The sequence below is a fragment of the Polyodon spathula genome, chromosome 3, assembly GCF_017654505.1.
Source record: "Polyodon spathula isolate WHYD16114869_AA chromosome 3, ASM1765450v1, whole genome shotgun sequence".
NCBI lineage: Eukaryota > Metazoa > Chordata > Actinopteri > Acipenseriformes > Polyodontidae > Polyodon > Polyodon spathula.
This window is the reverse complement of record NC_054536.1, coordinates 51,707,989-51,734,131: the sequence shown is the minus strand read 5'-3', so window position 1 is coordinate 51,734,131 and position 26,143 is coordinate 51,707,989. Positions and strand designations below refer to the sequence as shown.

Here is a 26,143-nt window from a genome sequence, read left to right as displayed (position 1 = left end):
TGGGCTTTGTATCAGAAAAATAGTGACAGAGTCGGAAATTGTGTGCGACAGGCAAGTGCATTAATTTGTTACATATATATATAACGGGGATTGATTTTATTCTTAATACAAGGGCGGTAAATCGCGACTGACGTGTATCTATGTAACGCATATCCGAGTGCTGACTAATTCATTATTAAAGCATAAAAAATTACCTTCATGTTGTTACCCTTCACCAATGAGACTTTGACAAGTGGTTCAGGTGATGGATTGCCCCATTGATCACACAGCTGGACAATGAATGGCTTATCCAGTTCTTTTCCATTAACTACCACTACAAGCTGTAAAAAATAAGTAAAAAGATCAAACTAAAACCTATAGTCAAAAAATGAATTTTAATCCGATTTACCTGCAACAAATTTTGACGTTTGTTTTCAGTAATAGATGGTATGGATGAAAAAAAGTTACATTAAAAAGGTGTTAATGCAGATTTCCTGTTCCACAAATAAATAAATGCAAACAATTTAACCACCAAACACCTAAAAATATGGATTACATATATATATATATATATATATATATATATATATATATATATATATATATATATATATATATATATTACACAAATTTGGTTTAATGTGGACAGCTATTTGAATAATGTGTTTCTTTTTTAATCCAATGTTAGCAATTATAGTTTTATTACTGTTGCAAAATTACTGTAAATACAAGCCATCATTATCTATGCATTTGGAAAGTAAAAAGCTTTGTTTTCTCTATCTCGTGATTTATTTGTCAAGGAATACAGCCTTGCTAAAGTTAGGAAATCCCACAAGAGGAAGTTACCTCATCTTCTGGCCAGTCAACAAGACTGATCTGTGCTGGGGGTCCTGCCATCAAATTGACTCGAATATACTCTGCAAACTCTCTCCAAGCAAAGCACAATTCTTTGGAACCAGGAGCCCCAGGAATAAATTTTATTCCTTGAACCAGTATTGTTTTTGTGTTCTCCTAGTTTCCAAAAGATAAATAACATAAGAAATGCTTGACAACCATAAAAAAAAAAAAAACATCAATATATTTGCTTCATATACTAATTTAGAAACACATGACATCAGACAAAATACTGTATATACAGTACTACTACAATATACTTTAAATAAAATAACATTTTAATGAGACTGAAATAGAACACTTTACCTGCCAGGAAACCTTTAAGCTAGACTTGTCAAGTCCGTCCGATGAGATTCCCAGGGAATTCACACAAGTTGATGTCAATGTCTGAATTTTATTTCCAAACTGATCCGTAATGTCTAATTCTGGGTTAAAAAAAAAAAATAATAAAAAAATACACAACGTTATCTGTATTTTGTTCAGCAGTTTTCTGAAGCATAACTAATTACATTGATTGAAAACAAGCAATAAAGGAAAGCTGTTTAAATACATATTAATTGCAAAGCAGATGAAGTACCAACACCTACCATTGTTAAAAATAAATAAATAAACAGAAGTGCAGTTTTGATACAGTCCTGATAATGAAGTGGCAAAGACAACACAAATTCAAACACACACTGTATATTCTTTAATGTACTTACGAATTTCCCCTTGTAACTCTTCACCCATTCGAACGTTGTAAACACCTTTCAGTGAAGCTTTTAGTAGCTTTGGCTCGTCTGCAATGGGCCTAAAATATAAGATATAAGCTTAATTTAAAAGAATTGTGCCCATTAAAAACAAAACAAAATTAAATCACGTTTTTGTGTGTTCTTTTATTGTTTTACATACTTTATGCTAAAAGCACTATCCAGTGATGCATGGTCATCCTGGAAGGACACTTGGCAGTAACGGACATCTTTTACAGCAGTTGGTACCTTTACATCAGGCAAAAGTCCCTTAACCAGTTGTTCCTTATTAATATTGGGGGTCCAGTTAACCTAAGACAAAACGTATTGGAATTAAGCATTAGACAAGTGCAATTTACTTGGCACTGCCAGGATTGTAATTTAGAACCAAATAAAGTAGCCTTTGCATTAAAATGGCTGTATGGGTTATAGGAAGCCACTGGGGTAGATAACTAAGGATTTACATTTACTGTAAACCAAACCCCTTTTTATTAGCATACAATTCCTCATTTCACCAACTTAACAGCTGCTTGAATGAAACACAATAAACCTGTATGTGCTACACACCTTAATCTTTTCTGCTAAAGCAGGTGTCACTATGATTTCTCTATCCCCCTCATCATACATTTTGAAGATAAGATTCTGCAGACTGTCCCCAGCTGTCCAGCTGATTTCATCCTGGTGTTTGATTTCAATGGCTTTCTGTCCCTCAAGACAGAAGATCTGTAGCTTGGCTGCTCGAGTACTGGGAAGCAGCTTGATTGTCTTTTCTATTGGAACTACAGCTTTGCAGCTCTGTAAAAAAAAATGTTCATAAAAATAGTCAACAGAAATAATTTTGTATAGAATGAAAAAAACAAAACAAACAAACAATAAAAAAAACACAGATTCCATCAAGAAAGGTTAGGTAAAGTGAAACATCTACTTACCGGTATTTCAAATATTGCAGTTACATACTGGTCCTTCTCTAGTTTCAATGCATGCACAACTGGACCAGTTAATATTCCAGTGCCAGTATTGCTGCAATCCACTGTGTAGACAGGCAAGTTAGGTGCACCTAGGAACTGGGAAAAAGCCACACACCAAAGCACATTCCTTTGTAATATGATGTCAGTTTATTCTTCAGATTATAGTAATACAGTACATGGTAATTTACTGAGAAATTGCAAATAAAAATAGCTAAAAAATATTGTTTATTCAGTACTCATGAATACTGCATGGTTACCAAATGTATGATTATTAATAGACTGCTTTTACCTGTGAGGCAGCCTGAAACATGAACATGTTGCATTGCCCCTCTGAGAGGCTCCTTGTTTGAAAGTTGAAAGTAGAATTGTATGTGGCGAGTGATAAAAAAAAAAAAAAATTTTGACAATAATAAGTATAGGATTGCTATCATGCTGAGAGACCAGGGTCAAGGTTTTATGCAGATCGCTTCAGCCAATTCGTCCCTAAATTAACACATTGTGCGTACAAGTACACGACCTATATGACTAATATCACGACTACATTTCTAAAAGATAATGTGCTGTAGTTTGTTCAAAGCACAGATGCCACAGACAGTTACAACTGAAATAAACCCCTGAAATAAAACAATTTTACAAGTAAATCATTAGTAGATTAATTACTAGACTATTTCAATTTGCATAAACAAGTCTGTGAGAATAATGGATTTTGGATGAGTAGTCCTGTGCAAAAGTACTAAGGGGTTCATAAAAATGTAGCCACATTGTATACACAATCAAAAGGCTTTCAGTATTACAGAGTTTTTTAAGTCTAAAACATACAATAGAAGTACACTACTTGCTAAAATCAAGTCAGTGAACTGGATTTTCACTGTTTTCAAATCAAATTAAAACACTAGATTTGGTACACAGGCTAGTGTATATGCAGTGCCGTGAAAAAGTAATTGCCCCCTGTCTGATTTTCTGCATTTTTCACATTTAATTTGGTCAGATCTTTTTGGGGGTTGTAGTAGTATATAGAGAGAGTCTGAGAAAAAAAAATGACACCAAAGTTTGGTGCTTCTTTCATTTGTTTGGCGTGCAAGGTAATCAAATATGCAATCTTCAGGTGTGAAAAAGTTATTGCCCCCCCCCCCTATTTAACTTAACCCAATTAAAGGAATAATTAGGGTCAGCTGTTTGAATACTTTGGTTAACAATCAGGTCTGATTTGGGTCAGCCCTGCCCAATATAAATCTGACTAACTTTGGCCCTTACCATCACAGTGAAGTTGTCAGCACACAGGTTCTAGAGGTACATCATGCCACGATAAAAAGTAATTCCTGAAGACCTCCAGGAAAAAAAAGTTGTTGCTGCCTACCAGTCTGGAAATGGTTACAAAGCCATTTCTAAGGCCCTGGGGCTCGACCAAACCACAGTCAGAGCCATATTGTCAAAATGGAGAAAGTTTGGGACAGTAGTGAGTCTTCCCAGGAATGGCCGTCCTGCCAAAATCTCTCCAAGAGCAAGGCGTAAAATCGTCACAAAGAACCCTAGAACAACATCCAGGGATCTGCAGACCTCACTTGCCTCCGCTAAGGTCAGTGTTCATGACTCCACCATCAGAAAGACACTGGGCAAAAATGGGATTCACGGCAGAGTGGCAAAGCTGAAACAACTGTTCACTAAGAAGAACATGAATGCTCATCTCAAGTTTTCCAAAAAGCACCTGGATGATCCTCAAGAGTTCTGGAAAATGTTCTATGGGCAGATGAGTCAAAATGGAACTTTTTGGCCAACATGGGCCCCATTATGTCTGGCAAAAACCAAACACTGCATTCCATAGTAAGAACCTCATACCAACAGTCAAGCATGGTGGTGGTGTCATGAGTTGGGGATGCTTTGCTGCATCAGGACCTGGATGACTTGCCATCATTGAAGGAACCATGAATTCTGTTCTGTAGCAGAGAATTCTACAGGAGAACGTCAGGCCATCCATTCGTGAGCTGAAGCTGAAGCGCAGCTGGGTCTTGCAACAAGACAATGATCCGAAACACACAAGCAAGTCTACATCAGAATGTTGAAGAACAAGAAATTTAAAGTTTTGGAATGGCCTAGTTAAAGTCCAGACCTAAACCCCATTGAGATGTTGTGGCAGGACCTGAAACAAGCAGTTTATGCTCGAAAACCCACAAATGTCACTGAGTTGAAGCAGTACTGCATGAAAGAGTGGGCCAAAAATCCTCCACGGCGCTATGAGAGACTGATCATTAAGTACAGGAAATGTTTTGTTGCAGTTATTGCTGCTAAAGGTGGCGTAACCAGTTACTGAGTCTAAGGGAGCGATTACTTTTTCACACGGGGGCATTGGGTGCTGCATAACCTTCTTTAACAAATAAATTAAATTAGTATCAAAATTTTGTGTTATTTGTTCACTCAGGGTCCCTTTTATCTAATATTAGATTTTGGTTGAAGATCTGATAACACTGAGTGTCAAAAAAATGCAGAAAATCAGGACAGGGGGAAAATACTTTTTCACAGCACTGTAACCTGAGCAGGCTACAGATTTGATTTATATATATATATATATATATATATATATATATATATATATATATATATATATATATATATATATATATATATATATATATATATAAAAAATACAGAGAGAGAGAGAGAATCTGTATCCTGCTCAGGTTTGTAATTAATAAGCAAACTGGGGATGCAGATTTTATATGGTAGCTGGAAAACAGTGTTTCTAGCGCTAGGACAAATCTACGAATATTCAAATTAACAAAAATAAAATGTCTGTGTGCGCCAAAAATTACATAATTGATAGAAGATAGAAATACAATTTGAATCTGTTCTCTGTTAATATGCCATTAACTTACATAAACCACCAACTTTCATATGCATTGAGTATTAGGCATCAACTTTGCCATCAACTGTGTGAACTAGTCTGAAGCAATGAAATTTGGTTAAAAGCAATTCCTATTAAATGTTTTACATAAAGTACTCAAAGGTGTGGCAGTGTACAAAATGAACACATGTATAAAGATAGTTAGGCATATGTTCTAGATTGTTAAATTAAGCTTTAGCTCACTTCAAATGAAATGAATGCTCCTTTTTTATCACCCTGCATTTTCATTCACATGTGACCACCCCTTTTCCTTAACTTCATATTTTCCATCGATTGCATAGCTAGTTGGAGCATAAGACTTGTAGCCAAGTGTTACCGAATTCTCAGCAGATGTAGAACATGAACCCATTTCATTATTCAATCATTTGTTAAAAAATCTTGCATCCAAAAAGAGACACAAGCTTGATCAGGCAACTGAGAATGTCTGTTGTGCTTTATAAAACACATACAATATATAAGTCCTGTAAAATGCACATTTAACTTCCAAGACAATCAAGGTTCAGTAATGTACTTTTGTACTATTGAGCCCCCCTCCTCCCATGTCATTTAAGCCACTATTAATTTAGAGCAAAACTAAATTATACAGTAAATGCTGGTGCACGCAAATACAAAATGTAAAGACATTTACCTTACAATTCACCACCAATTTTGGCTGAACTGTGGTATTTCCTGCTTCATCCAGCACCTCAACTTGAAAAGGAAAAGCTGTTCCATTTTCAAAAATTAGCTTTTCAGAATCAGGTTTTACTTTCAGTGTATGAGGAGGACCTAAAAAAAACAACACACAAAAAAAAAAGTTATTTTGGCAAATTAAGATTCACGGTAGTCACTCCAGCCATAACTACCTTACAGGACCGAACTTTATGGGAAATCTTGGATATCGCCAGAGTTTTCCAAGTTGTTTCAGCACTTTTCAAATTACTGTATTTTGCTGGACAGCTCATAAAACAATGTGTACAATGCAGCAGCATGATTTATTTTTTGTTAACGGTAACCTATAGGCACCAGGCAGTCACTTGATTTTACCTCTGTACTGTATACTATACAGGCCTACTGTTCTATTTTTACATAATGTAATGAGTACAGAAAACATTTGAACGTTATTTCAACACAATTTTTTTATATATTTAAAATAAACTGAGCACTATAAATGAGTGTGTGCGATAATTTTTTTATTAAAAAAACAGACACCTCTTATTCTGGACAATCTGTGTCTCCCGACATGTCTGTTTTAGCGAGGGACTACTGTATCAAGAGGGTCAGTCAAAGAGGCAACACATATAGTAAAGGAAGATGGATCTTCATGAAACTGCACATTTCTGGGGAATTATATAATTTTGTATTTTCTGTGATCACATTATGTTAAATAAGATATCTAAATGATGTTCATATAGTTTTTTATTGTTTCAATCCTAAAAAAAAAAAAAAAGCTGTCTAACAAGGATGAGCAATATTTGAAGATAACATCCTTAAGGACTAGAAAAAAGACAAGCGTTGAATTAACAACAGAACTGGCAGAAGGCACTACAGGAATTACTAAATTATGAACAATAAATCAATCTGTATCTTAGAAATAATAAAAAATTGCAAATACAACTTTATTTAGCGATGCCCGGCCTAAATTTACTTCCTTGCCAGTACTTTGTCTTGAATCATAAAAACTCAAAAATCAAGATTACTACACACATGTGGAATGTTGGTAGTCTTTCACAAGTACAAACTAGTTTCTTATTTAATCATTTATTTGTAAGCGACAGTCGTGTACACTACTATGAATTGATCAATAAAACTGTCAAATGATCACATTTTTAACAGCTTTGTTAACTAAAGATTTAAAAGGTCATTGCATGTCAATACATTTATCTAGTGCATTTAATTACTGTACATTAAAAGCACTGTACCAGAAGTAAACAGAATACAACTTACCCTGCGAATTAACTTACAGCTTAGTTTAATGGTTTGCTTCTGTAACTGCTTGAGCGAAAAGTAGATGCCCCCACAATATTTTAATTAATAATTATAAGTGTACTGTGTGCTAAGAAGTCATATTGCTAGCAAAAAAAAAAAAATAAAAAAAAAAGTCTGGGCCACCCAGATATGTACTGTATAATCTAATGCATCACACAACATCAGGTGTTGCTAATTTGCAGATTACCAAATGCTAGCAGGTATAAAAAGGTCACAGATCTGGTAGCTCTTAATAACAAACGGTTGTCATTTGCATAAAAGGAGCTATACTTACAGCAAGGTTGCATGTGTACTGTAAAACGACAAGGGCTTGCATTGGCTTCAAATAAAACAACCAATCAAGTAATGCACTGTAACATTATGCACACATGCCACACAAAGGAAACCAAATATTTAAGATACAGATATTTAAGATTCACCTGCAGCATTGTAAATAGTGACCACAGAACCTTCCCAGTTTAATGATTAAATGTAAATGTTGGTACAGTATTAAGAATCTACTTGATTGCAAATGTATTTTAATATAGTTAATTCAACTTTAAAACTGTTATTTTACAAAAGTAATGATGACATCTAGTGGTCGTTTAATGACTAACATGGTAATACAACAATAAATCAAGGCAGCTCTTACTTTTGTTTAATTTTGATTCTGCATCAATAGCCCCAGACAGACATACAGACAAAAGAACAAACAGCAAGTGAAAGTAAAATGAGCCGAAGAAACTAAGCCTGTCAAAGATATTTTATTTGGGCTTAAAAATAAATGTTTGGCAAAAGTACTGAAAACTGAAAAGACTGTGTACAACTAAAATCGATAACATCTACACGACACAAATACTGTACTTACTTTGCCAATTTTGGTCAACTGTTACTAGTGAGAAAAGTGGCACTTACTCCGTACTACTTTGTTAAAATGTGACCAGTGAAGGCAGCCCCCAAAATATTAATTTGTAAGCCTGTTTTGAGTATCATTCTTGATGACATTCATGAATGAAAAAGCTGGACTAACACATGTACGTTGATACGAACATTGAGAGCACAAGGAGGCGGAGTTTAAGGTTTGGATACTTCTCTGTGTTCAGATGTTCCCGAATGTTATGATTTCTGTATTTTGTCAACAAAGCTATATATTTTAAACCAATACGGTGATCATGAAATATTGCTATTTTCGCATCGACAGACTCAACAAAAAACAAGGTACACAGAAAGGACAAGTACACAGAAAAGGATTAAAATGTATTTTTTGTGTGCCTGCACAAAGTGGGGTGTAGCCCCCTCAATTTGTTTTGTTCTGCCTGCGCCACCACTGATTGATGTACTTTTATACAAAAAGAAGGGAAATTAGATGTCCATTTTAATTTTATAGTTTTAACACTAGAAGCACCTATAATTTTTATCTACATTTGAGTAACACATATGGGGGCTGCACGTTCATATACCTTTCTGTGCATATGTATTACATATTCTCACAAAGCATCAAACAGTGCAGAAATAAAGGAAATATAATACATTATACCTAAAAGCCCAGAGACCAGTCACATTGATTGCCACACAGAAAACAACTGTATTTTGATTATACAGAATGGTATTCTACTTTATTATTTTTATGTACCAGTATGCAATGTGTTTAGCTGTAATTAGAACCATTTACAAATGCAAGCCATCAAAAAATGTACTCCTGCTCAGTAGTGAAAATGATCGCCCTGTGGCCCCCCCAACATTTGGACACTGCCTTATCTGGCCCTCCAGTGAATATACCACTGCATTAGGGTGTGCAAAACCAATAAATATATTAAGTGGTAAATTTAAGTTTATTGAAAAGTTGTCTTGGCAGTAAAACAGTGAATTGGTCACGGAATCTAAATTTACGCAAAGTCTGAATCATGAGACTATACTGGTAAAATTCAGTTTATTTGTACAAAAGTCTCTCTGACACGGGGATCACACACTGCACTGAGACATACAACTCCAACATGAAAGTTATTCCTTCACACAAATGAAACTAAATATCTCATGGGACCCATCAACTCACTCAAAAAACACACCGCTCGCAATGATTACATGTAAGCAATTCAGTTACCTGGAATCAACAAAATCAAACACATAATAAAATGTAATTTACACAAGTTGAATATAAACTTTCTGGCACACAATTATATTGTCCTTACCAGGCATCAGTCTCATTTTCAACATCTGTGTGTCTTCTTTCAATCCAGGCAAGATGACTTTTACAATGTAGTTCTGTAATAACCAAACAAATTATATACAATATTACAAAAAAAAAAAAAAAAAAAAAAAAAAACACAGTACTAATTAACTGTACAGCAGTTATTCAAATTAAAATTAAATACGTTCCTACAAGGGGCCAAGATATAGCGACAAGGTATTTGTACTTTACTTTTACCTGTGGTTTCACAGACCCCGATTAGCACTAATCTTGGACTACCTTATGTTACCTTAGTCAAGGTAGTCTAACATTAGTGTTAATCAAGGCCTATGAGACCACCCCTTAATGTCTGCAAAGCAGAAGTAAATCAGAAGTTCACACACACCTTTCCCTGATAGTTGTTCACGGGACCCTTTGCTTTCACACCTTTAATGATGAAGTTATTTTTTTTTGTCATTGTCCCATTGTGACTAAGATCCAGAGCACTGCAAGAAAGGTCAAGCAATTATTAAAACACTGAACACAGTATACGGTCTACAAAAGAAGCTTACCTTCAGAACTTCACAGTTATACTGATATTGATAAATATGTACTGAAGATCTACTTTGTGGTTCTTATGGAACTCCCTCATCTTCAGTAGTTCTGTTTTAGCCAGATCTTGTTGTACAGATCTAAAGTAGATTTAGACATTGTGCGCGTAGGTGTTGTCTAAAGTAGAACAATTCATAATACAGAAGCCCTAAAACTGTGTGCAACAGTAGCTTATGGGATATTCAGAAATTATCAATATACAGTCTATACAATGCAAATCAACTAGGGACAAAGTTTGGTAGAGTTTTTCTAGCATTTAGCATCAGATGGAGGTTATAACTGAGATATTGTAAAATATGTATACCTGCACTCTAGGACTGGCTTGATATCCAAGGTTGGGTGTGTGGGATGCCCAAATTCATCAAGCAGCTCCAATGGAATGTTAAAAGGTACACCTACACGAACAGGAGGGTCCAAAGTACCAATAGAAAACTGTTCTGCTTTGCCCTCTTAAAAGAGAAAATGAAAAAGCAAGAAAAGTTTATTTTCATTTCAATCCACTTAACACCAGCATGCTGATCATCATACTGTTCAAGAACAGTAAAATGCAAATAGCTGTTTTTTGCAAAACATCTTCTACCCAGTCTCCACCGGCACAGCCGACCTGTGAGGGCTCAGTACGGTATGGGTACTGTTGGTTCTCCATTGGATATTTGTCGAGCCGAGCGAGAACCAAACCGTGAAACTCTGGCCTCAAAACACATCTGACTCTAGCTTGGAGCCAAGCCAGGCCAGGGGCGGGGTTAAGGATTTTCGTCATTAAGTTGCATCAGTCAGTACACTCCAGTAGAAAAACAACAAACATGGCGGGCAGCGAGTGTGATGAGAGAAAACTAAGCCTCGGACGCTGAGGTAGTGCAGGCTAGTTTCTCTGTGGGCAGATATAAATGTTTAGGAAGATCTGGAGTCGTGTCTCAGAAATGAGAACGTTTGCGTCCACATTTGTGACGATTTGAAGCAAATGGACAAACCTCAGGTACATACACTTAACTCACACACTGAAAAAAACACAAAATTCTACCCAATTTCTCATCCTTGACCTTTACTATGTTAATATTAAAAAAAAATAAATCAATAAAAAAATGAAATTCTACACTTAAATTTACAAAAACCTAGTCAAACAAAATACTGTACAGCTGTACCATACATACAACTACAGCTCTAGCTGCAGTCGCAGCTTTTTTTTTTTTTTTTTTTAAATAGCCAAACAAAAAACACTTATCCTGAAATATATCTTTGGCAAATCATACTTTTAAACACCCCCACCCCCCTTTCAACAGAACTAATTGAATTTTAGTAAGTCGATGTAAAATCAGTAAAATTTGTGGATTATAAAGAAATTCCTAAATATATTTACAAAATATAACGATACAAGATACTGCTGTACCGTCGGTCTATTAATTAACACCATTTGTTTGAGTATTTTTTGGTAAATTGAGTTAACTAATAACAACTGTCTTTCGTTGCGTGTGAGCAACACAGCTCAGCTCTGCAGTGGAAAAACAACCTAGGCTCACTTAACTGCACCATGAGGGCTCGGTATGGCCCTGGAGTGATTAGGCTGTACAGTGGAAAAGACAGTGTAGCATGTGTTTAACATGTGTAGCAAGTACAGAATAGTCATCCTATAAAACAAGTTTTAAGTTTGTTTAAACAATGCCTTTATGAATAAAAGCATGAAAACTTCAACAGTCTAGAACAGTTTCAGGAATCTCAAACTGGATTTTACTCATGAAAAAAACACTCTATAAGCAACTCAAATCTAAGTTAAAGATTTGTGAATAGAGGCTGTAGTGATATATAAAAAAAACATATACAATCACATATTAGTTGGAGCAGAAATACACTGTACATTCGCATTGTTCCATTTGTGCAACCCACAAACAAGTTCAAATAATATCAAACTTCAAATTGCTTAAAATAAATATAAAAATTACCAATCACTGAGAATTCAAACTTCAGAGAAGGGAGAGGCCTTCCAGCATATGTGTCAGCATTGCTCTCATTTAATACAGTCTGTAGATTCAAAGTATACTTTCCAAGTTTGTTGATATTTTCTGAAGAAAAAAAAAAGTTTGACAAACAAATGGACAATGAGAGACAACACTTTCTTTCCCTCTAGACACAAGGTTCTTTAGACATACAGAGATTGGCACAGAGTGCATATAACACAGTGCAATGGGAAAACAAAACCCTACAGGGGCTCTGCTGAGTCCAAAATGTGCATTTTCTGGTTAACAAGCAGAATATTTTGCTCCAGTGTCACAGGAAATAAGTTAGCTGGGAAATAAGTTAGCGTTTGCCTTTTTGAGCCTTTCTACGCATGCGCAAATCTTAGAACTTAAAGGCAAGATTCATTATAGAGACTCATCCAAAGTGACAGGACACCATATTGTTTAAATATGTTGTCGAAATGAATTGCAGACAGTATTTTTTTGTTTAAAACATGTATCATAATGTATATTTACATTTAATTTGTATTATAAATATATTTTTCTTATCTTCAGGAAATTGCTCACCATTTCATTTTTTTAAAAAATTTTTTACAAATAAATATTTTAAAAACATTATTTTGTTGGTATAATTTATGTCTATGCACAGTTAAAATCACTACTTGCCAAATGTGCATTTCCTTTCAAAAATGTTGCTTGTGGACATGTCATATACTGTCCAGCAAATAAGTGTCAATAACTGTTTATGTAGGCTCACTTTAACAAAGTTATATTATTTTCATTGTAAATTGCTTGGTGACTTTGCACCTTTTCAATAAATTGAGTGGGAAAGTGGGTACAAACACTTTTCTTCATGTAGAGAAGAATGTTTTTGATGTTGTAATCAAGTCTACATAGGGTATCTCTAACATCTGTAATCCTAGCTGACATGGTGGATATACTTGCACAGCACCAAATACTGTAATAATTCAGACAGCTCTCCAATTTAATGTGGTACCCTGTGCAAATCTCTCATCCTCACTTCTACAATGAATGTCCCCACTCACCTGTCGTTATATTTCAAGAAAGATAAAACATCATATCACAGGTTATATTTTTTACTTGCAGATTATGTGAAACTGTGTAAGAAAAAAAAAATATATAAGTTTATGTAATCCATATTTTTAGGTGTTTGGTGGTTAAATTGTTTGCATTTATTTATTTGTGGAACAGGAAATCTGCATTAACAACTTTTTAATTTAACTTATTTTCATCCATACCATCTATTACTGAAAACAAACGTCAAGATTTGTTGCAGGTAAATCAGATTAAAATTCATTTTTTGACTACACACACACACAGTGTCTTGCAAAAGTATTCAGACCCCTGACCAATTCTCTCATATTACTGAATTACAAATGGTACATTGAAATTTCGTTCTGTTCGAGATATATATATATATATATATATATATATATATATATATATATATATATATATATATATATATATATATATATATATTTTTTTTTTTTTAAACACTGAAACTCAAAATCAATTATTGTAAGGTGACATTGGTTTTATGTTGGGAAATATTTTTAAGAAAAAAAAAGACTGAAATATCTTGCTTGCATAAGTATTCAACTACCCACACATTAATATTTGGTAGAGCCACCTTTTGCTGCAATAACAGCTTTAAGTCTTTTGTGGTAAGTATGTACCAGCTTTGCACACAGTGTCGGAGTGATTTTGGCCCATTCTTCTTGGCAGATTTGCTCCAGGTTGTTCAGGTTGGTTGGACGACGCTTGTGGACCGCAATTTTGAAATAGTGCCACAGATTCTCAATGGGATTGAGATCAGGACTTTGACTGGGCCACTGTAGGACATTCACCTTTTTGTTCTTGAGCCACTCCAATGTTGCTTTGGCCTTGTGCTTGGGATCATTGTCCTGCTGAAAGGTGAATTTCCTCCCAAGCTTCAGTTTTTTAGCGGACTGAAGCAGATTCTCTTGCAGTATTTCCCTGTATTTTGCTCCATCCATTCTTCCTTCAATTGTAACAAGATGCCCAGTCCCTGCTGATGAGAAGCATCCCCACAGCATGATGCTGCCACCACCATACTTCACTGTAGGGATGGTGTGTCTTGAGGAATGGGCAGTGTTAGGTTTACGCCACACATAGCGCTTTGAGTTTTGGCCAAAAAGCTCTATCTTGGTCTCATCTGACCACAAAACCTTTTCCCACATCGCAGCTGAGTCACTCTCATGCTTTCTGGCAAACTCCAGACATGCTTTCAGATGGTACTTTTTGAGTAACGGCTCCTTTCTTGCCACCCTCCCATACAGGCCAGTGTTATGCAGAGCTCTTGATATGGTTGACTGGTGCACCATTACTCCACTCCCAGCCACTGAACTCTGTAGCTCCTTCAAAGTGATTGTTGGCCTCTCTGTGGCTTCTCTCACAAGTCTCCTTCTTGTTTGAGCACTGAGTTTTGAGGGACGGCCTTTTCTTGGCAGTGCCTGGGTGGTGTGATGCAGCTTCCACTTCCTGATTATTGATCCAACTGTGCTCACTGGGATATCCAAACACTTGGATATTATTTTGTACCCTTTCCCTAATCTATGCATTTGTATTACTTTATCTCTAACTTCTGTAGAATGCTGTTTGGTCTTAATTTTCCTTCAGATTCACAGCCTTACCAATGATCATTCAACAGTGGGGTTTTTATCCAGAAAATGTGACAGCAACTTTAATGGTTCACAGGTGGAGGCCAATGGTAAGTTAATTGTGTCCTCGTTAGGCCAATTTCTTTCATCGGTGCAAACTGGGAGCTTCCACAGCACAGGGGTTGAATACTTATGCAAGCAAGATATTTCAGTTTTATATTTTTCTTAAAAATATCTCCCAACATAAAACCAATGTCACCTTACAATAACTGATTCTGAGTTTCAGTGTTTAAAAATAAAATATCGAACAGAACAAAATTTCAATGTACCATTTGTAATTCAGTAATATGAGAGAATTGGTGAGGGGTCTGAATACTTTTGCAAGGCACTGTGTGTGTGTGTGTGTGTGTGTGTGTGTGTGTGTGTGTATGTATTATATGTATATATATATATATATATATATATATATATATATATATATATATATATATATATATATATATATATATATACACATATACACACACATATACACATATATATATATATATATATATATACACACACACACATATATATATATACACACACACACACACACCACACACCAAATATTACCAATATATCTATATATATATATATATTTTTGGCAAATATTTTTAATATGTAGATAATTTTTTAAAAAATATTACATTGTAAAATGCATTCTTGTTTGACCTAATTCAATATGTATGGCCACAACATGATAACATATTTATTTAAGAGAATGACAGGAGAGCGCAAGGAATAACCCTCCTATAAGATAAGGCCTGACAGCTGTCACAGATCAATCAGGCCGGGTGATGGGAGCCATCGTCCCATGAAAGGGAGATAGACAGAGATATATATATCTATCTATCTATCTATCTATCTATCTATCTATCTATATCTATCTATCTATCTATCTATCTATCTATCTATATATATATATATATATATATATACACACACACACACACACACACATACTGGTAAGCTTACACACACACACACAATGTTTTTGGTCATATGCATTTTAATAGTAAGCAACAAAAATGTCTGTTCTCAATAACTGTAAACATGGAATTGTCCTTTGACTGTGTTACAATAAGCTAGTAGTGACATTTCTTATATATTTATTAAATATTACATTTTTCATTATTTTTGAAAATGTATGAAAGTGTATTTACATCGCTCGTTTTATTCCAGTGCAGTTCTAAATCTTGGAGTGAAGAATTTCACTACTTGAAACAGGGAAACCTCCTATACAAGTTAAGTTTCTGATAGCTTGACCGGCATTTCAAAACTGGCTGATAGCTTGACCGCAGTATATAGCTGTACATCAAAATAAATCACAAAACAAATGCATAATGATTTCTGATACAGTATGTCAACACATACAAATTATACACGTATTTATCTTTCTCTTTATTATTTGTACGAAGAAAACCTAATATAAATATATGCAGTGATTACAAATTTAAAATGACAAATCTGGGGAGAGTTTGCCACGTCTTTGTAAACTGGGAATTAAACTTAACAGCTATTATTAAATAATAGCTAATATGTCGTATTAGAAACGGTTATTTTAAACACAAACATAATTGCTCATAAAAATAAATTGCACGACAAATGATTAATTATTTCTGCTTATGTCATAACCCATATACAAAATAATGCTTGTAGTGTATTTATTTCTCATTTCGCCAATACTTGCAAACATATTGCAAGTACATGTACAAAGAAAACCTATAATATAAAATTACCAGCGATTAAATGTAATCTTTGTAAACTATGTAGCCTAAAGCCTAAACAACTTGTTTTCGATTTTTACCACATATAATGTAGCTTTTAATAAAGATCCTGACAACATTTTTAAGAGTAAAACAATTAACTAGACACATTGGAAAGATTGCAATAACAGTCTTCTTAAAGTTCAAATATAGAAAAACTTGACGGCTTACCCTGCCTTTACATTCTAAGATTTGCGCATGCGTAGAAACGATCAAAAAGGCAAACGCTAACTTATTTCCCAGCATACTTATTTCCTGTGACATCGATATTAACATCACAGAGTGATGAGATGCAGAGTGAATTAGCCGGGGCTTCAAACAAGCAACACATTTCTGTGCTGTACACACTGTGTTGGGTTGCCTCCAATTAATCTTTTCCAGGGATACAAAGGAACATAAAGGAACATGAATCCCCAGCAGGAGGTAATTATATTGCCAAATTATGAAACTGACAGAAAAAATGTGATCCTATTTTTAGAAATTATTTCAAAACAGATATTACAGATATGTTAAAGAACTACTAACCCATCTTTTTAAACCAATATGGCCACTTTCCACCATGTTGACTGATGTGTGAAGTTATTTCCTTGTCTCCACTGGAAGCTGCAATAAACAAACATTTGTTTAAAACAATACAGAAGTTGTCATCGGCCGGAATGCAACAGAGGCTTTCTGTATCTATTCCTGATGTGTGTAACATAACAGAGCAGTGTCTTTTAACCCTTTGCCGTCGGACCATTTTAATTTCGTGCATTTTTCACCGATGACGCGCACTGTGTTCTGTGATGTCTCACAACAATAATAAGCCGTGTGGTAATCAAACCAGTCTTTCTGAAGCTTGCTACTGAGTAAACCTAAGCTCTAGAAACAAAAAAAAAACATTTTTCCCTCTGTGCATTTTTAATGACACACTTCAAGAAAGTCGTGTACAGGAAATGCGATCGGCAGCGCTGACTTTGAAGCAGAGTTACATAGGAAGTTCAAGATATGCCATATAAACACAGCACGAAGATAACACAGACATCTCATCTACGCCTGTTTTTGAAGGTAAATATCTCATGAATTTATAATTCAATACGTGTTTCAATTCAATATGTAATACTGAATTTTGTTTGTGTTATACACAATTTTTTCTTTTTTTTTTTTTTTATAGACACTTGAAAGCGGATGAGCTGCCTGTGTTTGATGGTGACGGTACATTATTTGCTTGCAAAATTGGTTTGTATTTACTTTGTATTACATGTATTGCTTTTATCATCAATTATTTTTTTCTATCTACTTTTTTTTCTTCGGCTGAACATATACTTTATTTTTACTTGCCATGGTCGCAACATGTAAGCTACGTTATTCTGCTTTACACAAAACAACTTGTTTTCATAATTGTTTTTACTATTTGTGGTTGTATTGAACTTTTTTCTACAATGTTTGCATATAATATAGTAATACGATTAGTGCTTGCTGCATGCTTATTTATTTTACAGTATATGTTGAAATGTGCTTTTCGTGCACTTTGGTAAGTGTAAGAAAAATACTTTTAATAATAATAAAACATAAAAAAACAACTGCATTTTCACTTGTGTGTATTTGCATATTTTCAGTGTAAAAGGTTCTGCATAAGACTTGACAGAGTACTTTTGATATTTTGCTTAGTCAGGTCAACTTCCCTAAGATGGCACTATTTGGGGCATTTTTACATACAGTAGGGTTTGTCTGAACCGTTGCAGCTTGTCAACGGTAAAAAGTATTTGAAAACTGTTTTTATTTGTAATCCTCATAACATTTCGCAACTGATACCCAGGATTTTTTTTTCTATCCAACATGGAAAGTGGTCGATATTAGCAGTTTATTATTATTATTTTTTTTTTTTAATTTATTAATAATTTTTCGTTTTTTATGGGGGACGTGGCTTACATATATTTTTTTTTATATTCCACTAGTTAACAAATTATATCATTGGAAACAGCTACTTCAGACCTTTCTACTAATATATTGCGTTTTAAATTCTGATTTAAGTTTACCAAACAATAAGCAATAAAACACAACACGTTCATGTGCATGTCCAAATATGGGAATTCTGATTAGGCGGCAAAGGGTTAAAGCGCAAACACTTTTTTTGATTGACATCACCTGCCCTTTTCAATGGGGAGAAATATACAGTACAAAAGCACATATGTATGTCACTGAGTAAACCATAAAATAACTACACTTACAATGCCAGATGACCTTTAGTTCTACCAGCAGTTTCTTTGATCCACTGTGACTTGTGCCAGGGAGCTTTTGCATTGCTTCTCCTTTCTTGTTCAAGATCTCAATCCTAATTGCACCTATGTACAAAAAACAAAACAAGATAAAAACATAACCAGTCAAGGATATACATATTTGTGTCAGAACTAGTTTTTATTTATTATAAAAAGCAGAGAAAAAATAGTAGTTCAAGCCACTGAAATTAAATCAAACTAATTAGTATAATAGTCTTTTTTTCTATTCCTACAGTGGGTGACCAGCTTAATCGTGGTAACTAAAATATAAGCTAGCTCATTTTAAAACAAACAATCTCAAAACTCTTAAAATGATTGTGATGTGTTACCAAAAAAAAAGTACCTATAGGAGTTCCAGCAGAACGGATGTCATTTTGATTCAACTCCTCTCCTTCAGGCCATGTCACAGACAGCCTATCTGGGAGCCTGTTAAACAATTCAATACATATTTCAAAGTTTTAAAAACAGTCAAACACAAAATCAGAAGAAAAATAAAATGTAATAATGAATACAGGATCGTTTTATTGTTCACCTTGCCATTTCGTCCTCTACATACTTCTTGATAACGCTCGCAACAGCATTCCTGTCCAGTTTAGATATCGGAATAGTTTTTACTTCATCATACAAAGCCTGGGGCTCCTGGAAAAGCAAACCACAGAATAAGAGTCAAACTTTCTTTTTTTCTGTAATATGACAACTGATCGGTAGATTGAAGTTTTGTATGTGGGATGTGCCAGTATTTGCAAAATAGACAGATCAAGGTTATTGTCCACCCTGAAATAGACAGAGGCCGCAGGGCGCTTTTGGAGAATCTCTTAAAATAGAGTGGTTCTGCTTTTTACTATAGTTATAAAGTGTAAACGCATATATTACAACAGTCTTTAGAAATGCATTATTTAGAATCAAGGGTAAATGCAAAAATCAAACTACTGTATAATTTACAGTATTTAAAAAACAAATTCTTAAGTATTAATCCTTCCAAACTGTACTTTTCACAGCAATTTTTACCACAGCAATCTGAACAACTCCTCCAGTCGCATATACATCTCCATCATGATCCCCATAAAGAAGGAACCGGACTATACTGCCATACAATATGGGTGCAGTTTTGGTTGTTTTCACCTGGAAATACAAAATATAAATAATGTGGATAGTCAGAGTACTTAACATTGTGTATCATACTGCATCTATAACCTTAGATATGACATCTAACTCTACATCACAGACCAAGTTTAAGAACTGTAATCTAGTACATCAAATAAAAGTAGATTGCTTTACGTTGCAATTGATAACATCTGAAGTAACTAGTATTTAGTTCTAGATCAGGGGTGTCCAATCGGGGTCCTGGAGGGCAATTCCACTCTAGGTTTAACAGGTAAAATGTTATAAGAAGTACTTAACGGTCTGAATTGTTTTACTTGGTTCACTTAAACAATTTAGAATAGGTTTGGGACACAGACCAGGGCTTATATTATCAATCTTGTGTGCGCATCCACATTCAAACAGAAAGTGTGTGATTTATCAACACAGAGGCTTGTGTGAGAATGTGCGTGAGTCTACAAACACTCTGGACCATGCGTAGGATAGTTTCCTAAGTTTCATAAGTTCCTAATAAGCACAAGTTAATGTTTTTGTGACTCCCTTGTTTCAGTTGTGCACTGGTAATTACAGATGACATTAATATGATAAGTTGTAGCAGGTGTATAAGTTAGTAAGAAAATCACAAACGTTAACACGTCAAAATATAATTTTGAAAATGGTTGATATCGCACTTCTGGGAGACCTTGTTAATGCTTTTCACGAGAAAGAGTGTTTCGAGAGCGATATGACTTATTTGCAGCACATACAAAGTAACCTTTCTCAAGATACATGTAGCAATTAAATGCACCAAGAGTGAATTAATTTTATTTTGTGAAAAGAACACAGTACTATTCAATTAAAAAACAATTAGCGGAATTCCGAAAAGTACAGCGTTATACGTCCTCACATGTTGCTACAACTGTTTAAATAACGTACCTGTAATTTTTCTTTTCATTGTTAATATCCTGACAACTTTTTACACATACAAGTTTAGTCGGTTTCAAAGGTCTTTCAAAAGGTCAGTTCCAGTGCTCTGGGGTTTGAGATCATGGGTGTGTCCTCTGATCACTACCTTTGCCTCTCACCTCTCTCGACTTTCTAGCTCTCGATTAAACTTGGATCTCCCCTGATAACACTACTACTATGGCCACCCTTTCCTCTCTCTATGTCCTCTCCCGCTCTCCTTGCCCCTCTGGATGGAGTTGCAGAGCAGGACTTCTCTCTCCCTCCCTGCTCTTTTCTGTTACCCATCCTCTCTGTAGCACCTTTGAGTTTCATGCTTCTGAAATTGTCTCCCCTTGTCATCTCCTCCTCATTGTTCTCTAGCGCCTTCCTAGACCCCTTACTTTCTTGATGAGCTTGACCTCCTCCCCCACCCCCCACCTTCCCTCTCCCTCCACCCATATTGTTCTATTTGGTGACTTCAACATCCACCTCTCTAACCCTAACCACTCTGCTGGATTACTTCCCCTTCACTCCTTCACCTTCCATCTCCCCCACCCCGACTCACACACCGCGTTGTCAACTGGACCTTGTCTTCACCGGGGACTGCGTGCCCTCCGCCCTCTCGGTTACTCCTCGACATCTCTGACCACTATATCTCCATCTCTGTCTGTCGCTCCCATCCACTCCCACTCCGCCAACCCCCGCTGTTACCTGTACAGTACAGTAACCTGCAACTCATGGCTTATTTTTTAACTCTAGAAGTCCCTGCCTCCCTGGTTCTGCTTTCTTAATGTCAGTGTCACGGTACTTTGTGCTCTTTCTTGATACTGCCAACAGCTGATAAGCAGCTTGGTTTGAATATTGTTTCTGCTATTTTAAACAAATGGCCGGTAAGCATTGCGTTTATGAAGCTTGCTTTGTTTAACTCAAGTGCATTTAAAAGCTACAACACGCTGCCAATATCTGCAACTGTGCATTCCATCAAAAAAAGTAAAACACAAAGCTTTGTCAACTGCTGTATTGAAACGACACTGCTACACACAGCTGACTGACACAAGCATACAGCCCCTCTCAAAGGGGAACGCACCAAATGGCTGACTGCTAAAACGCTTTCTTTCTGTTTCCGCTTTCATTCCTAATTTTAATATTTATTTATTTACTTGTTTATTTAGCGAGGCAGTTAATTGATCAGGGCGGTTATGTGACGGTCGGATATCTGACGTTCCACTGTACTTTATAACTGCTCTTAATGTAATATTCTGTAATGTGATATCTTACATAATACCTTGTAATGTGATACTCTGAACTGTGATATTTTGTCTCCTTAGATAAGGGTGTCTGCTAAGAAATTAATATTAACAACAGTAATAATAATAATAATAATAATAATAATAAGCAGTTCTTATTACCCCCTGCCCAATCGCTCTTCTGGCAACAATTACCCTTTAATATACAGGTTATATCTGATGCCCATCTCTGTCTACCAAATGCTGTGGTTAAATAGCCAGATGAAACCCACAAGTAATTTATTACTCAAAAAACAGCAGTATTCCATTATCTCGCCTAGAAAATGAAGCAGTGACAGAGCATTAACTATATATAGTATGGCTATATAGGCATGTTTTAAATGCAAATTTCCATGTGTGAACAACTTTAGCAATATTTAGATTTATTAAAACCTATTTAAAAACTTGCATAGGAGTGCCTTGCACAACATTGATAAATCAGGATTTAATTATGCATATGACAATTTAAAAAACTTTTTGTGTACAAATTAATCTAGTCCTCTTTTACGGACGCACCAATGATAAATATAGGCACAGGTCTGGAAAGGATGACATTGGCCACCACCTGCTACTGCCAGAATGTGTTAAAAGCTTAAAAACTCAAGTTTATCGATTAACCTTCAAACCTGAAAAGCATTAAGAGAAATGTATTTAAATTAAACTTTAAACTATTCATATTTGATTGTTTCTTCCTTTGATTTTGATGTTCCTATGTGGGGAATAAAACTGAGCCAAGCTTACCATTACATCTGTAATTTATACTCACCATTTGTCCAGCTTTGTACGTTTTGCCATCCCACTCCACAGATGTAAATATTGCCCACGGGCTCTGCATTCTTTTTGCTGCAATATCAGTCCTTGTCATTATTCCTTTGAAACCAGAAAACTTTATCTGTTTATCAAACTTCTCATGGCATTCCTTCAGCCAAAGAGCAAATTCTCTGTAAATCTTCACTCTTTGTTCCTGTAAGAAAATATTTGTAATAACTTTGACTTTTCAGATATTGTAATATTTAGAATGTGCAAATGTATTACATGGTTGACCCTGCAACATATTAAGGGTGTATAGTAATGTTAAATCATGTCAAATTTAAGTAGCACATACAAAACTCTGCAAACTCTTTTTTCTCTACAAATTGCAATTACAATACGCACATATGGAAGGCAAGCCAAATGCTTGGATACAGAATAGTGAACAAGTTTATTTTCTGTTGTGTATATCTGAAAACCCTAGCTGTCAGTTTTCAACAGGGAAATTATATATAATTATATATAAATAATATGGTGGCTTGTGACCATCCGTCTTCCTCTTGATCACATTCCAGAGGTTTTCAATGGGGTTCAGGTCTGGAGATTGGGCTGGCCATGACAGGGTCTTGATCTGGTGGTCCTCCATCCACACCTTGATTGACCTGGCTGTGTGGCATGGAGCATTGTCCTGCTGGAAAAACCAATCCTCAGAGTTGGGGAACATTGTCAGAGCAGAAGGAAGCAAGTTTTCTTCCAGGACAACCTTGTACTTGGCTTGATTCATGCATCCTTCACAAAGACAAATCTGCCCGATTCCCGCCTTGCTGAAGCACCCCCAGATGAGTCCAATTTTCAGCTTTGCCCAACATCTGGTCATCTAATGGTTAGACGGAGACCTGGAGAGGCCTACAAGCCACAGTGTCTCGCATCCACTGTGAAATGTGGTGGAGGATCGGTGATGATCTGGAGGTGCTTCAGCAAGGCTGGAATCGGGCAGCTTTGGCATGAAAACGATTACACAGATGGAAGAGATGGTCCAGGGCCGGTGTGGTGACCTTCCAGAATGTTGCCTGTCCCTCACAGAGTCTGGACTAGTCGGCTGATTGTTGAAGTAGAACATCTCATTCTCCAGGCAACTTCTCTCACAGACAGACCGCCTTCAAATCATGCCAATAGCAACTTGGTAATCTTCATTATTCAAGCGGGGCATGGTCTTATCTACAGTAATCGCTCGCTATACAAACTACGATCTACGAGATTTCAATTATATGAGACACAGAAATGAATACCTGTTCTTCCACTAAACAAGCATATTTTCGATCTTACGAGAAGGGAGCTCGCAAAGTGGCCGATCGTATTGCGTCTGCGCAAGGCGTACGTCACAGCATTCACCACCACCACCCCCATCCCAGCATGCGCTGTGAGCCGACTCCTTGTTGACATACTTTATTAGCAAGTCACTACAATATATTTAACTTATATTTTGAATAAAAACCATTTCCAGGCCCGGACCGGCCATCTGGCAGTTCTGGCAAATGCCAGAGGGGCCTGTGCACTCAAGGGCAGGTAGGCCGGTCCTTGTGAGAAAAAAAAAATAAAAATCTATATATAATGAATAAATAAAAGCAAAAGTAATCAATGTCAAAATAACATGCACACTAACCACTTCTTGTTTAATTTTTTTTTTTTATTATTATTTGTATTCGCTGTTTTGCATGTTATTTAGTCACTCAGTTGCCACTTTCCTGCCTGCGTTGCGTTCTCTTCCTGATTTGTCAGCCTGTGTTGTTTTTCAAACGAGCCTTCATCTGTCGATTTCCGTTATAAACAAATGTGCGATGTCGGCTGATAAACACAACAACTGCTAACTTTGAACACCTTCACAAATATGGAGAATAAACTCCACAAAAAACGAAAAGGGGGAGCTGAGAAAATCAGAGAAAAAAAACAAAAGACTCTAGAAGCCAATGCCGAAAAATGTAAAAAAATTACTGATTTGTTCTGTTGTCCTCATGGTCCACTGAGTCAGAATATTCTTGGGCCTAGTGAAGAGAAAATATCCGCTCAAGAAAATGACTCAAATACAGATTGGTCACGTAAGTGAAAAAGAGTTACCGATTTCTGAGCGAAAATCGGCAGAGTTAACAGGTGATCCAGCGCCTAAACAAAATGTGAGTATTATTGTTGAGGAAAGCTTGCCAGAACAGGGGGTAAAATAACGCAGGATTTAAATGAAACCAGCTCTCCATCTTGTTTATCATCTATTAGTACATTCAACTACTTTGCTCGTCCTAATGCAAGTGAACTCACTTTGTTTTTTAGTTACCACCCAAATCAAAACATCAGTGATCTTGTAATAAAGAAAGCTGTCAATTGTAATAATGGAACAAACCGCAAGTGGCAGACATACTGCGAGGAACAAAGTGACATATTTTGCTCAGTCTGCCTGGCATTTTCTAAGAGTTCTGTATCAAATCTGTTCATTGAAGGAATGAAAGACTGGAGACATGTCCACCAGAGAATAGAAGAACACAAAAAAGTGTGATGCACAGAGGATGTGCAGAAGTGTACTTTTTCAATGCCAGCAGCGCAGATATCAACAGTTTATTGCTTCATAACCAAATGTCTGTCCACCGAGAACAAGTACAAAAGAGACAGCAGGTACTGGAGCGGGTAACAGACATTGTGAAAGTGATAGGGAAGGGTGGACTCATTTATAGGGGAAACAAATCAGAGGCTGCGTACACTTTAGAGGACAGTTCTGTAGATCATGGCAATTTTTTGGAGTTTGTCCTGCTTCTTAGCAAGTACAACGTTTGTCTGCAAGAACACGTAAACGACTGCATATAAAAAAGCAAGATGTTGCATTCCTCAGGAGGAAAGGGCAGAGGATCGTTAATAACTTTGCTCTCTAAAATAACAGTTAATATAGTTATAGATATAATTCGACTGCTTATTCAAGAGCATGTCGCAAGTGAGGTGACGGAAGCTGGAATGTTTTCAGTACAAATTGACACAACTCAGGATATTACATCAAAAGATCGGTGCTCTGTTATCGTTCGGTATGTAACAGATCGCATTCATGAGAGGCTCCTTGCGCTGGTTGATTGCGAATCTTCAGATGGGAAATACTTGCTTCACTTGCTAATGCGGGTTCTCAACTCTTGCAAAATCGAAATAAGAAAATGCATTGGCAATTCAAATGATGGGGCAGCAAATATG

General features: G+C 35.9%; 1 protein-coding gene across 1 annotated transcript in view; it reads right to left on the bottom strand.

Moving 5' to 3' along the window:
• The window catches only part of smchd1 (structural maintenance of chromosomes flexible hinge domain containing 1), an 86,545-nt gene that overhangs the window by 28,728 nt on the left and 31,674 nt on the right, over window positions 1-26,143 (bottom strand). Inside the window, exons 13-30 of the mRNA XM_041245386.1 lie at window positions 22,938-23,135; window positions 19,869-19,982; window positions 19,393-19,499; window positions 19,204-19,286; window positions 18,813-18,926; window positions 17,128-17,205; window positions 12,132-12,251; window positions 10,499-10,643; window positions 9,989-10,088; window positions 9,605-9,677; window positions 6,097-6,236; window positions 2,531-2,665; window positions 2,169-2,396; window positions 1,765-1,913; window positions 1,575-1,663; window positions 1,180-1,298; window positions 826-990; window positions 195-320 (exon numbers count right to left, since the gene is read on the bottom strand). Coding sequence (XP_041101320.1) covers window positions 195-320; window positions 826-990; window positions 1,180-1,298; window positions 1,575-1,663; window positions 1,765-1,913; window positions 2,169-2,396; window positions 2,531-2,665; window positions 6,097-6,236; window positions 9,605-9,677; window positions 9,989-10,088; window positions 10,499-10,643; window positions 12,132-12,251; window positions 17,128-17,205; window positions 18,813-18,926; window positions 19,204-19,286; window positions 19,393-19,499; window positions 19,869-19,982; window positions 22,938-23,135 — 2,283 coding nt within the window. The remainder of the gene's footprint in view (window positions 1-194; window positions 321-825; window positions 991-1,179; window positions 1,299-1,574; window positions 1,664-1,764; window positions 1,914-2,168; window positions 2,397-2,530; window positions 2,666-6,096; window positions 6,237-9,604; window positions 9,678-9,988; window positions 10,089-10,498; window positions 10,644-12,131; window positions 12,252-17,127; window positions 17,206-18,812; window positions 18,927-19,203; window positions 19,287-19,392; window positions 19,500-19,868; window positions 19,983-22,937; window positions 23,136-26,143) is intronic.